This window comes from Orcinus orca, chromosome 11, assembly GCF_937001465.1.
Source record: "Orcinus orca chromosome 11, mOrcOrc1.1, whole genome shotgun sequence".
In the NCBI taxonomy this organism is placed as follows: Eukaryota; Metazoa; Chordata; class Mammalia; order Artiodactyla; family Delphinidae; genus Orcinus; species Orcinus orca.
In genome coordinates, this window is record NC_064569.1 from 18125913 (window position 1) to 18140946 (window position 15034).

Here is a 15034-nt window from a genome sequence, read left to right on the forward strand (position 1 = left end):
AAAAGCTTTTAAGTTTCATTAGGTCCCATTTGTTTATTTTTGTTTTTATTTCCCTTACTCTAGGAGGTGGATCAAAAGGATCTTGCTGTGATTTATGTCATAGATTGTTCTGCCTGTGTTTTCCTCTAAGAGTTTTATAGTGTCTGGCCTTACATTTAGGTCCTTAATCCACTTTGAGTTTATTGTTGTGTATGGTGTTAGGGGGTGTTTTAATTTCATTCTTTTACGTGTAGGTGTCCATTTTTTCCACCACCACTTATTGAAGAGTCTGTCTTTTCTCCATTGTATATTCTTGCCTCCTTTGTCAAAGATGAGGTGACCATATGTGTGTGGGTTTATCTCTGGGCTTTCTGTCCTGTTCCATTGATCTATATTTCTGTGTTTGTGCGAATACCATACTGTCTTGATTACTGTAGCTTTGTAGTATAGTCTGAAGTCAGGGAGCCTGATTCCTCCAGCTATGTTTTTCTTTCTTAAGGTTGCTTTGGCTATTCGGGGTCTTTTGTGTTTCCATACAAATTGTAAAATTTCTTGTTCTAGTTCTGTGAAAACTGCCATTGGTAATTTGATAGGGATTGCATTGAATCTGCAGATTGCTTTGGGTAGTAGAGTCATTTTCACAATATTGATTCTTCCAATCCAGGAGCATGGTATATCTCTCCATCTGTTTATGTTATTTTTGATTTCTTTCATCAATGTTTTATAGTTTTCTGAGTACAGGTCTTTTGCTTCCTTAGGTAGATTTATTCTTAGGTATTTGATTCTTTTTTGTTGCGATGGTAAATGGGATTGTTTCCTTAATTTCTCTTTCTGATCTTTCATTGTTAGTGTATAGGAATACAAGAGATTTCTGTGCATTAATTTTGTATCCTGCAACCTTAAAATTCATTGATTAGTACTAGTAGTTTTCAGGTGGCATCTTTAGGATTTTCTATGTATAGTATCATGTCATCTGCAAACAGTGACAGTTTTATTTCTTCTTTTCCCATTTGTATTCCTTTTGTTTCTTTTTCTTCTCTGATTGCTGTGGCTACGACTTCCAATACTATGTTGAATAATAGTGGCAAGAGTGGGCATCCTTGTCTTGTTCCTAATCTTAGAGGAAATGCTTTCAGTGTTTCACCATTGAGAATGATGTTTGCTGTGGGTTTGTCATATATGACTTTTATTATTTTGAGGTAGCTTCCCTCTATACCCACTTTCTGGACAGTTTTTATCATAAATGGGTGTTGAATTTTGTCAAAAGCTTTTTCTGCATCTATTGAGATGATCATATAGTTTTTATTCTTTAATTTGTTAATATGGTGTATCACATTGATTGTTTTGCATATATGGAGGAATCCTTACATCCCTGGGATAAATCCCACTTGATCATGGTGTATGATCCTTTAAATGTGTTGTTGGATTCTGTTTGCTAGTATTTTGTTGAGGATTTTTACATCTATGTTCATCAGTGATTTTGGCCTGTAATCTTTTTTGTGTGTGTGATATCTTTGTCTGGTTTTGATATCAGGGTGATTATGGCCTTATAGAAGGAGTTTGGGAGTGTTCCTCCCTCCACAATTTTTTTTTTTTTTCCTCCGCAATTTTTTTTTTTTTTGCAAGAGTTTGAGAAGGATGGGGTTAACTCTTCTCTAAATGTTTGATAAAATTCTCCTGTGAAACCATCTGGTCCTGGACTTATGTTTGCTGGCAGATTTTAAATTACAGTTTCAATTTAATTAACTGTGATTGGTCTGTTTATATTTTCTAATTCCTCCTGGTTCAGTCTTGGAAGTTTGTACTTTTCCAAGAATTCGATCATTTCTTTTGGGTTGTCCATTTTATTGGCATATAGTTGCTTGTAGTAGTCTCTTATGATCCTTTGTATTTCTGTGGTGTCAGTTGTAATCTCTCCTTTTTCATTTCTAATTTTATTGATTTGAGTCCTCTCTCCTTTTTTCTTGATGAGTCTGGCCAAAGGTTTATCAATTTTGTTTATCTTCTCAGGGAACCAGCTTTTAGTTTTATTGATCTTTGCTATTGTTTTCTTTGTTTCCATTTCATTTATTTCTGCTCTGATCTTTGTGGTTTCTTTCCTTCTACTAACTTTGGGTTTTGTTTGTTCTTCTTTTTCTACTTGCTTTAGGTGTAAGGTTAGATTGTTTATTTGAGATTTTTCTTGTTTTTTGTAGTGAGCTTGAATTGTTGTGAACTTCCCTCTTGGAACTGCTTTTGCTATGTCCCATAGGTATTAGATCGTTTTGTTTTCATTGTTATTTGTTTATAGGTATTTTTTGATTTCCTCTTTGATTTCTTCAGTGATCTTGGTTATTTAGCAGCACACTGTTTAGCCTCCGTGTGTTTGTGGCTTTTACTGTTTATTTCCTGTAATTGATTTCTAATCTCATAGCATTGTGTTCAGAAAAGATGCTTGATACGATTTCAGTTTTCTTACATTTTCCAAGGCTTGATTTGTGACCCAAGGTGTGATCTATTCTGGAGAATGTACTGTGTGCACTTGAGAAGAAAGTGTACTTCTGCCTTCAGGTGGAATGTCCTAAAAATATCAATTAAGTCTATCTAGTCTGTTGTGTCATTTAAAGCTTGTGTTTCCTTATTTATTTTCTGTCTGGATGATCTTTCTATTGGTGTGTAGTGAGGTATTAGAGTCCCCCACTATTATTGTGTTACTGTCGATTTTTCCTTTTATGACTGTTAGCATTTGCCTTATACATTGAGGTGCTTCTATGTTGGGTGCATAAATATTTATAATTGTTATGTTTTCTTCTTGGATTGATCCCTTGATCATTATGTAGTGTCCTTCTTTATCTCTTGTAACTGTCTTTATTTTAAGGTCTATTTTATCTGATATGAGTATTGCTACTCCACCTTTCTTGTGGTTTCTGTTTGCATGGAATATCTTTTTCCATCCTCTCACTTTCAGTCTGTATGTGTCCCTAGGTCTGAAGGGGGTTTATTGTAGACGGCATATATACGAGTCTTGTTTTTGTATCCGTTCAGCCAGTCTGTGTCTTTTGGTTGGAGCATTTAATCCATTTACATTCAAGGTGATTATCAATATATGTTCCTATTACCATTTTCTTAGTTGATTTGGGTTTGTTTTTGTGGGTCTTTTTCTTCTTTTGTGTTTCCCGCTTAGAGAAATTACGAGGATTCGCTTGTATGTTATTTGTTACTTTTCCCTTGCTGCTTTTAATATTTTTTCTTTGTATTTAATTTTTGATAGTTTGATTAATATGTGTCTCGGCATGTTTCTCTTTGGATTTATCCTATATGGGACTCTCTGTGCTTCCTGGACTTGATTGACTATTTCCTTTCCCATGTTAGGGATGTTTTTGACTATAATCTCTTCAAATATTTTCTCAGACCCTTTCTTTTTATTTTCTTCTTATGGGACCCCTATAATTTGAATGTTGGTCCGTTTAATATTGTCCCAGATGTCTCTGAGACTGTCCTCAATTCTTTCTGTTCTTTTTTCTTTATTCTGCTCCCTGGCAGTTATCTCCATCATTTTATCATCCAGCTCACTTATCTGTTCCTCTGCCTCAAGTAATTCTGCTATTGATTCCTTCTAGAGTATTTTTAATTTCAGTTATTATGTTGTTCATCACTGTTTCTTTGCTCTTCAGTTCTCCTAGATCCTTGTTAAATGTTTTATTTTCTCCATTTTATTTCCGAGATTTTGGATCATCTTTACTACCATTACTCTGAATTTTTTTCAGGTAGCTTGCTTATTTCATCTTCATTTATTTGGTGTCGTAGATTTTTGCTTTGCTCCTTCTTCTGTAACTTTTCTTTTTTTCTTGCGGTACGCGGGCCTCTCACTGCTGTGGCCTCTCCCCTTGTGGAGCAAAGGCTCCAGATGCGCAGGCTCAGCGACCATGGCCCACGGGCCCAGCCGCTCTGCAGCATGTGGGATCTTCCCGGATCGGGGCACGAACCCGTGTCCCCTGCATCGGCAGGTGGGCTCTCAACCACTGTGCCACCAGGGAAGCCCCATACTTAGTTTTTTAATTGGATTATTTAGTTCTTTTACATTTAATGTAACTACTTATATGGTTGAGTTTTTCACTGTACCATCATACTTTTTTTTCCTCTTTGACACATCTTTTATATTCCTGTTTTTCACCTTTATTTTTTCTTCTTTCTGTGTGTTCCAAATCTCAGAGGAACTCACAGTAAATATGGAGTGGCAAATATAATTAAGAAATTACAGTACATTGTTTTTGTTTTTGGCTGTGCTGTGCAACATGTGGGATCTTAGTTTCTCGACCAGGGATTGAACCTGTGCCCCCTGCATTAGGACTGTGGAGTCTTAACCACAGGACCGCCAGGGAAGTTCCTACAGTGCATTTTAGTAATGCTATATATAGGTCACTAGCGAGCACTGAGAAGTATTTATGTCTTATCTGAGTTTAGGAATTGTCTCCTGGAGGTTATAACTCCTGTGTTGGAATTTTGAAGGAAGTTAGAAGTTAGTGAGGCGAAGGAAAAGAAGGGTGAATTTGTCAGGTAGATCACTAGATAACTTGGGAGGTATTGTGGAACTTGTACACCCTAAGGAACTTAAACTTTATCCTCTAAACAGTGTGGAGTCAGTTGAAGATTGCCAGTCATCATGTTCATGTTTGTATTTTAGATGGATTATTTTGGTGGCAGTTAGTGAGTGAATTTTTTTGGAAGGTGGGAAGGTGGTTAAACTGGCGTAAGAGAGACCAATGAGGTTATTAAAATACTGCAGATAGGAGATTGACAAGGGGATGGAGAAACAGGAGTGGATTTAAGAATTACCTAGGAAGAAAACATTTTATGTGGGGGATGGAGAGGGAGGGGTCAAGGTGACTGAAATGTGCCTGAGTGAATGGAAGATTAAAATGAATTGGTACCATTAAATGATTTATCTCTGGTTTTAAGCAATTTTATTATGAGGTGCCTTGGTGTAGTTTTCTTCATGTTTCTTTGGCTTGGGCTTGTTGAGCTTCTTGGATCTTGAGTTTATAGGTTTTCATCAAATTTGGAAAACTTTTGACTGTCATTTCTTTAAAAATGTTTCTGTTCTCTTTTTCCCTTTCTTTGAGGACTCAAATTTTATATGTAGTCTCTCAGCTAATGGATGCTCTTCTCTCTCTCTCTTTGATAATTCATGTTTCCCTCTGTATTTTGTTTTGCATAGTTTCTATTCCTATGACTTCAAATTTGCTAAATTGTTTTTTCTACTACCTAACCTAGTGTTAAATCCCATCTAAGTGTGTTTTCCCTTCAGACATCTTGAGAAGTTTAATTTGGGTCTTTTTTAGGTCTTCAGTGACTCTGCTTAATTTTTTGTTGTAAGAATACAACACACTTTTTTCTTGGAATACAGTTTTAACACCTGCTAATTCTAACATCTGTGTCAGTTCTGGTTGGTTTCAATTAATTGACCCCCCTCTCACCCCCCATTGTGGGTTGTATTTTTCTGCCCTTTTTGCATGCCTGATAATCTTTTTCTTTTTGGCCGCCTCACCCAGCTTGTGAGATCTTAGTTCCCCGAGCAGGGACTGAAACTGCGCCCTTGGCAATGAGAGCGCAGAGTCCTAACTGCTGGACCGCCAGGGATTTCCCCATGCCGGATAATCTTTAATTGGATATTAGACATTGTGAATTTTACCTTGTTAGGCACTCGATAGTTTTTATAGTTCTTTGGGAATAGTTTGCATCTTTGGGTCTTGCTTTCAAGGTTTGCTAGGTGGTACCAGTGCAGCAGCATACAATCTAGGGTTAATCTATAACATAGATGTTGTCTTAATTATTAACTTTTATGATCTCATCATGAATTATTTTTCTGTCTTGTGTTCAAATTTAAATATGTAGTTATCTACATATTTGATAAGAGCTTAGTTTGTGTCAGGAACTGTTGTGCTTTTGTGTATATTAAGTCATTCTCATAAAAACCTATAAAGCAGATTCTAATGTGCTGATATTAAACATGAGATGAATGAAGCACATACAGGTAAGTGACTTGCCTAAAGTCACTCAGCTTACAGATGACACAGCTAGAATTTATAGTCAAGCAGTGTTGCTCTGTAGCTCATCCTCTGAACTGGTATTATCTTAAATACTTGACAAACAGTGCAGGATAAACCATGTGAAAAGGAGCTCCATGAGATTTGTAGTAGTTTTGTCCCCCATCCATTGAGGTGGAATTTTATATTTCTAGTATATATCTAGTATAGTACACATACCTAGCATATGCCTAGTATGTTTTTAAATGTGTGTTTCAGAAGGCTGAAGCACCTTGAATTAATTGTTGGTTTATATATGAGGTGGGAACCATCCAAGAGCAAAAAGCACTGTCCATACATCTTTAAAGTCAGAAATCTCCATCAAGAGATCATTAGGATAAGCCGAACAAATTGGGTTTATTACTCCTTCCTTAAGGAAGACTTATTCCATGGGGAATGGTGGGGCTCTCAGTATGTGGGTGTTAGAAAGGACTTCGTATAAGATTTGAATTTGGTGATTTGGGAGAGGGTTCAAGGAAGCAAGGCTTTCCTCTGGATTTGGGTGTTGTCAGGAAGGAAGTGGGGCAAGTCTACGACTGTGTGGGTAATTTATCTTACCTAGAGGACTGGAGGAATGAAGCAGGACCAAAGCTGTTCCTGGAAAAGGAACGGCAGTCCCTCACATTAGCCAGAATAGGGGAGTGCTTGGTCATTTTTGTGGTTTGGAAAAAATGCATAATTTTGTCTTTGTTCAGACATGATTACAGAGTGACTTTGTTTTTGTCTTGATGCATTATGGTCACAGAGTGGCCTCATCTGATATTGATGTTCTATGAAATTGCTTATGTTCAGCAGAATCTCCAGGCCTTGCTGTACGTGCCATGTCAGTTCCTAGCCCCTTTCGTTTTTCTCACTATTTTAATTTTTTCACATGTAAACTAGATTGATTACGGGAAAAAAAAAAGAAGTGAGAAAACATATATAAGCCAAACGAGAAAAGTTTAAACTACTTAGAGAGAAATAAGAAAACAGGAGACAAGATTTAAACTACCTAATATTTTATTGGATATCTCTGCAGACATTTTTATCCTTATTTATACATAAACTACTTTTGTAAATGAAGTTATTCATATATTTATTTTTTTGCTCCAGGGGTTTATTGTGACTATCATTTCATTGCAAATATGTGGCTGTTTTGTGCAACAGAGTATGTTAGGGTTAGTGTCATTGGAGTTGTGACTCTATGTTATACTTATAAATGTCTATATAGTATTCAATAATCTTATCCCATAATGTTATCCATTTCTAGCCTTTTTAAGTGCATATGTCTTTGTATGTACGTTTCTGCATGTACACATAAATGTACAATATAGCGTGCACAATTAAAGAAATTTATTATTATAGGCAAGAGTGAAAGAATGAATTTGTTATAAGCTAGATCAAGAAGACAAGCTAGTGTTTAAGTATTAAGTCCTTACTATTTGTTAGGAGGATGTAGAAAACATAGATTTCACTCCTGGCTTTTGAGGAGTGTAGAATGTCTTTCATTACAAGCATTTCAGAATGTTAGCTTCTCAAACTTCATTACAATAATTGAAATACTTCATCTCTACATGACATGTGGAGGAGTTACAGAATAATATGTGTGAGTTGTTATGGCATTTTAATAGGAAACAGCATGCTTTCAACATAGATTTTAATAAAATGATGGAATTTAGTTTAAGGACATATGCTTCTTGTCAGTGTCTCCCTACATACCATCTTTTTGAAATCTACGTGGAAAGCAAAGTTTGTATGTCTCTGCATACCCAAAAAACATAGATATTCAAAGGTGAATAAGGATACATAAATATTTTCTTTCAAATTTCAGCTTAAGATCTAAAGCCTTTTCAGATGTCATTTATCATTACAACAATCTTATCAAAACAGAGACGTTTACCTTCTTTCTCAGGCATTAGTTTAATGTGTATACATTTAAAACTTATTCTTTGTCCATTATTCCTGTTCTTTCCCAGTTGTCTTTGGAAAAATGTCCTTAATGCTTACTTTCACTTTTACCTTTTATCCCTTTATTCCACTGAGAGCCTCCAAAAGCTCTGAGTTATAATTGGGTAAATAGAAAATTAGTTTTAGTGTCAAAGTAGTGTAGAGGAAAATGAAAGCTACAATTTTGAATAGACTTAGAGAACTAATATTGCTAATCATCTGTTTACTTTTTAATATACCATTGTACTCAAATCTAAAAAGGACTTTAAGTACTTAAGACTCTTGAAGAGTCCTCAAACTCCCTTTTAGAAAATACCTGAGAAATCTCTATCTTCCTCTAATTAAGGTTGTGCTGCTTTTTTTTTTTTTAGCTGTAGCATTCAAGTTTAAATTATTATAACCCGAATACTTAAAACAATTTTTTATACATATTATGTTAAGTAATCTTTGGAAATAACATTTAAAGTTGAGTTTTTTATAAATTGGAGATTTACCATAATATAAATTATGGTATATTATATTTGTATATTTAAACTTATGAACATTATTAAAGACTTTTTTATATCATATACTATGCTAGCAAGAGAGCCACTTTCCCTGTCTTCAGAGACTTTCCAATCTATTAAGATATAGGAGAGAGAACGTGTTTGTTGTACAACACAACATAGTAAACAGTGGTATTCTGTTTTGTTTAAATCTACAATTAAAATTATAGACATGTTAGGCAAAATTGTATTCAAAAGTTATATTAAGCAGATATTTTCTTTCAATTAGTATTTAATGATTTTCAAGTTATCTCCTATTCCTTCATTAAAAGTAAATAATTGTTTTTCCCCCATTTTTTCTTTTTTTTTGGGCAGCTTTTCACAGATGGAATCACAAACAAACTTATTGGCTGTTACGTGGGTAATACAATGGAGGATGTAGTCCTGGTGCGAATTTATGGCAATAAGACTGAGTTGTTAGTTGATCGAGATGAGGAAGTGAAGAGTTTCCGAGTGTTGCAGGCTCACGGCTGTGCACCACAACTCTACTGTACCTTCAATAATGGACTGTGCTATGAATTTATACAGGGAGAAGCATTGGATCCAAAGCATGTCTGCAACCCTGCCATTTTCAGGTACATTTCTTTTCCTAAATAATTTGTCCTTTTGAAAAATAAGAGTATTAAGTGCACTAAGGAAATGTTTTTTAAAACTGCCTTTTCTTTCTTTAGGCAACTATTTGGTTAATTTAGAAACTTTCTTTTGTTCGGGTTTTGTTTTATTTTTGCTAAAGAAAAAACATTCCTTTTTTCTGAATTCTCATAGTTAACTCTTTGCAAAAGAAAGGACTGCGAGAGGTTTTGGATTAGCCTTTCGCAGAAGGTCAAGGCTTCTCAATTTTTTAAAGTAGTGCTTGAATCAAAGCATTACACATTTCTTATTACTAAGTTTCGTTACTCAGCTGCTCATAGCTTCAGAGTTCTTGCTTACTATGAGTCTTAATTCTGTTAACACGCCTTTGTTACTTTTTAAACTTAAAAATTATTTAATTCAAAGTATTATGTTTTCTATAAGAATAATGTCTTGCATATGCTTGATCATTTTTCTAAAATTGCTAAAATTTTCTTTTGGGCTTGATTTGAAAACAGCAAGTTCATTGATAGTTTAAATCAAAAGTGCTCAAACATTTCGGTCTCAAGACCCTTTTACAACTCTTAAAAGGTTATTGAGGACCCAAAGAGCTTTTGTTTATGTGAATTATATTTATCAGCGTTTACTATGTTAGAAATTAGAACACAAAGTTTTTAGAATGAAAGATTATCAAGTGCATGTCCTTTTAGCTGTCGGTCAACATGATGATATCATCACACCACTTCACGTAGCTTCTCAAAACTGTACTGTACACTTGTTAGAAAATGAGAGTGAAAAAGGTAAATAATACTTTATGAAAATAGTTTTAACCTCACAAACTTCCTGAAAGGGTCTTGAGCCACAGATCAAAGTTCACAGTATTCTCTTGCTTTGGCTTCTTCAGACATAGCTACTTGCCTATATTATGATTATAATAAAGAGTATCTACTTTGAATATAAAAGGCATTGGAATGTATTTATGTTTAATGTAGTCTAGGGGAGGAAAAATGATTCAGTCAGCTGCTCTACTAGTAATTTACAGTCTGTGACAGACAATAACCTTGGGGAAAAAATAAGGTAAATAGTATACACAGAGGAACAGAAAAGGTTTTCAAAAAAAGTACAAATAATTTACTGTGGTATAGTTGGGAAATTAGGCAGTGTTTAACTGAGGTAACATTTGAATTGGATTTTAAAGGATGAGGCAGAGCATGGAGGAGTCTGAGGGAGTTGATAGGTAAAGACGAATAGCATCAAGCTAATGCTTAACTAGTAATTCAACTTATGGAAGTTTATCATGATCTTTTTAATTTGAACTTTTGTGTAGCAATCAAGTATTGCAGAGACCTTCAAAATTTTTTTAATTCAAATTAAGGTGTTTAGGAATTTTCTTATCAAGTATTTCTCTAAAACTTGCCTCTTGCTGGAAATACTGGCTGAAGTATAATTAAAGCCACTCAGCAACAGACATAATGGGAGAAATGCAATTTAAAATGAGTTATTGCTCACTTATCAAGAAGCATAACTAAAAAACACCAACTTCCAGTGCTGAGGGTATTGTAGTGGAACTGATACACTGTGAGTTGCAAGTAAAATTGGTAATGTTGTCTTTCGGAAATTAATAGGACATTATATAGTAAGTCATAAAAGAAAGTCATATGCTTGATTGTGTCATAACAACTCATATTGTCTGAAACATACAACATGTCTGATGCAGGACTAAGAGGAAAAATATCAGCTTACTAGTTGAACTGTGGCTACAATAAGGAAATAATTTGCTTATGTGAAAACTCAAAGGGAGTTTGTAAAAAAGAAATAAATTCTGTTGGGATGGTAGGATTAGGGATTTTTTTTTTCCAGTTTCAAAAAAATGCCTGTTGTTATAATTTTTAAAAAGCTTCCAAGAGAGGAGCAATTAGTGAGTATTAGTGGGTGTTTGAGGAGATTCTCTGCAGCCTTGAGATTTTCAAACATTTGGCTTTATTGAGTATAGAATTTAAAGTAGCATTTGCCTTGATGTTAGTGCAGTAAAACCTTATCTTACTGAGACTAGGTAGAAGGACCAATCTATGATAGTGAAAATCAGAAATCTTGGTTTTTTATTACCTAGTTTTTTCTCTGTTGTACATAAAATTTACTAATAGAAAACAATTGAATTGCTCTAATACAGTTCTTTTTAAGAACTGTATTCTTTCTTATGACCACTTAATTAATTTAGTTAACATTTTTTATTTTTAATTGTGATAAAATACACATAACAAAATTTCCCATCTTAATCATTTTTTAAGTATACAGTTCCATAGTGTTAAGTACATTCACATTGCTGTGCAGCCAGTCTCCACAGTTCTTTTCGTCTTGCAAAACTAAAATTTTATATCCATTGAACAACAACTTCCCATTCTCCCCTACCCCCAGCCTTGGCAACGATCTTACTTTCTGTCTGCATGAATTTGACTGCTCTAGGTACCTTATGTAAGTGGAATCATACCTTTTTGTCTTTTTGTGACTGGCTTATTTCACTTAGCATAATGTCTTCAGGGTTCATCCACGTTGTAGCGTGTCAGAATTTCCTTCCTTTTTAAGGCTGAGTAATATTCCATTTTATATGTAGGCCATGTTTTGTTTACTCATTAATCCATGGATGGACATTTGGGTCACTTCTGTTGATACTTTTTCACTGTTGTGAATAATACTGTTATGAATATGGGTGTGCAAATATCTTTTTGAGACCCTGTTTTCAATTCCTTTGGGTATATAATCAGAAGTGGAATTGCTGGATCATATGGTCATTCTATTTTTAATATTTTTAGGAACTGCCTTACTGTTTCCCATAGTGGCTGCACCAATTTACATTCCCACCAACAGTGCACAAGGGTTCCAGTTTCTCCAAGTCCTTGCCAACACTTATTATTTTGTTTTTTTGATAGTAGCCATCCTAATTGCAAGGAGGTGGTATCTCATTGTGGTTTTGATTTCTATTTCCCTAATGATTAGTCACGTTTAGCGTCTTTTCTTATGCTTCTCGGCCATTTGTGTATCTTCTTGGGGGAAATGTCATTTCAAGTCCTCTTCCAATTTTCTTATGGGACTTTTTTTTTGTTGTCTAGATGTAAGAGTACTTTATGTATTCTGGATATTAACTCCTTATCACATATATGACTTCAAATACTTAATTCCATGGGTTGCCTTTTCACTCTGTTGATTTTGTCCGTTGATGCACAGTTCTAAATTTTGATGTATGTAGTCCAGTTTATCTGTTTTTACTTTTATTGCCTGTGCTATTGGTGTCATATCCAAGAAATTGTTACCAAGTTCTGTGTCATGAAGCTTTTCTCCTATGTTTTCTTCTAAGGGTTTTATAGTTTTTTTAGCTCTTACATTTATTGATCCACTTTGAGTTAATTTTTATGTATGATTTAAGGAAAGGATTAAGGAACGTCTTTCTTTTACATGTGGATATCCTGTTTTTCCAGCACCAGCTGTGGAAAAGACTGTCCTTTGCCATTGAATGGTTTTGGCATCCTTATTGAAAATCATTTGATCATAAATTGGAGGGTTTATTTTGGAGCTGTCTATTCCATTTGTCTGTATGTCTGAGGCTATGCAAGTGCTGCTCTGTTTTGATAACTGTAGCTTTGTAATAAGTTTTGAAATCAGGAAGTGTGAGACTTCCAACTTTATTCTTCTTTCTCCAGCTTGTTTTAGCTATCTGGGGTTCCTTAAAATTACATTTGAATTTTAGGGTGGATTTTTTTCTGTTTATGCAAAAAATGCTGTTGGGATTTTGATAGGGATTGTGTTGAATTTAAAGATCACTTTGGGTAGTATTGACATCTTAGCAATGTTAAGTCTTCCAGTCCACAAACATGGAATGTCTTTCCATTTATTTCTGTATTTAATTTTTTTCAGGAACATTTTGTAGTTTTAAGTATAGAAATCTTTTACCTCATTGGTTAACTTTATTCCTAAGTATTTTATTCTTTTTGTTGCTATTGTAAATGGAATTGTTTTCTTAATTTCCTTTTTGGATTGTTCATCAATAATGTAGAACTGCAATGTATTTTATGTGTTGATTTTGTGTTCTGCAACTTTGGTGAATTCATTTACTAGTAAAAACCATAAATTTTCCTAACAAAGCCATCCTTCACAAATTGCGTGTTTTGTTCAACACCAATTTATCAAAAATTTTAGATGAGTATGGAACTTGTAAGTAGAACTTAACTTAATTTTAAAAATCTCTTAGCAAAGCCTAGTTTTTAAGTATGTAGCTGCTATGCTTGCAGTTGAACTATACTTGTTATTTCCACGAGGATATTTGTATAATAGATTTTCTTCCTTTCCTTGTTAATTTTGCTACAGAAAAGATACACTGGTAGTTCTGAGACCTGTAGAAATTGACTTGAATCCTAGATTTTGCAAAAAAGGCTTATTATACAAGATGTCTTGTTAAAGGACAGGCAGTATTTCAAATGGATGGTCATTTTGTTTTTCTGTAGCTAGGCATTAATTTTGGCACAGTTCTTATTATATGAGATTTTTAAAAATCCAGGATAAATTTTAATCCACCAGAGAAAAACTCTAATAGTGGTAGAATCCCATGGTAAGTTTCTAAATGTATCCTGAGTCTGTTGCCAAGATGATGATTCTTATTCATCAGATATCTGTTAAGTACCTCCTTTTAGTGCTGAATGCTAGGATAGAAGAATAAGGCATGGTCTTTGCCCCTTGTATGATAACTTAGTGATAGTATTTATCAGTAGTATTGATAAAGCAATGTCAACTATACTATTATTATTTGCTGCTATTTTTTTTAATTACATAGGAAAATGTTACAAAACATTTTAAACACTTTTCTGAATATATTTTTACCTATTATGTAAGCATGATGTTATCATTTAACATTAACTTTGTCCCTTATATAATCGAATTCTATTTTAACAGTGCACCTGTAGATAAGGTAAATATCTATAGTTTACTTTAGAAGATATTAATCATTAGCTCTTAAGTTTTGGTATAGTTTTTTTGCAAGTATTAATTTTGCTATTGTATGGTGGTTGTTAATAATTTAGTTTGTTTTCCATTTGAGTAGGTTTATATCATGTTATGCAGAAATGTTTTTAAAATTGCATATAAAATAATCTTTATAATTTCACTTGTAATTTCAGAAATTTGTTCAAAGGAGAATATATTTGATAATTTTTGATAAAAATCAAATTTGGAAAATTTGCCTTTCACTCCATAGTTTATATATATTTAACATTTCTATTAAACCTAGTAGGAAATTGGTATGAAATGGGAAGTTAGTCTACAGGATCTTTGTATATGAATATGAATGTGAAATTCCTGTTGTCATTATTGAACTTAAATCTCCAAATTGAGTAAATGTTTATGTAAATTTTTTTCTGGTATTCAGGGGCATATCACGTCAGATTTGAAGGAGAGCTTTAAGATTACGCCAGTAATTTGATTTTCCTTGTAAGAAATCTGAGACTCAGAGAAATGAAATGATTTGCTTAAGTTTAGACTTAAAATACAAGGGAAAAGTCAGAAGAAAACCCAACTAATTCTGTGCAGTGTTACTGCAGTATATTATAGTGGAAAGGCCTTGGCCTTTGCATCATATGATCAGTTCAAATCCTGGCTCAGCTCCACTTAGCCACCTTTCTGCCAAAAGAGTCAAGACAATCAAAATTAGTAGGTGCTTTTTCTTGTAGCAGCTATTCATGTTCAACAGATTCCATTAACGTGTAAGAACCCCTTGGAGTTGTGGCCATTTTGAAGTATTTACCTTAGAATTGTCATTCCAGTCACTCCTAGCTAAATAACTTATATTTGGACAACTTCTGAGACTACATTTTGTGTTTTGCAAATCAGGGTCTCATACAAACTCTGGGGTAAAACTATAAAAAATAGGCATTATTATTTATTTTTAAAACAGCAAATAAAATT

The 15034-nt window shown here is 33.9% G+C and overlaps 1 protein-coding gene across 1 annotated transcript in view; it reads left to right on the plus strand.

Moving 5' to 3' along the window:
• Window positions 1–15034, plus strand: part of ETNK1 (ethanolamine kinase 1) — a 68775-nt gene that overhangs the window by 14891 nt on the left and 38850 nt on the right. Inside the window, exon 2 of the mRNA XM_004270918.4 lies at window positions 8831–9090. Coding sequence (XP_004270966.2) covers window positions 8831–9090 — 260 coding nt within the window. The remainder of the gene's footprint in view (window positions 1–8830; window positions 9091–15034) is intronic.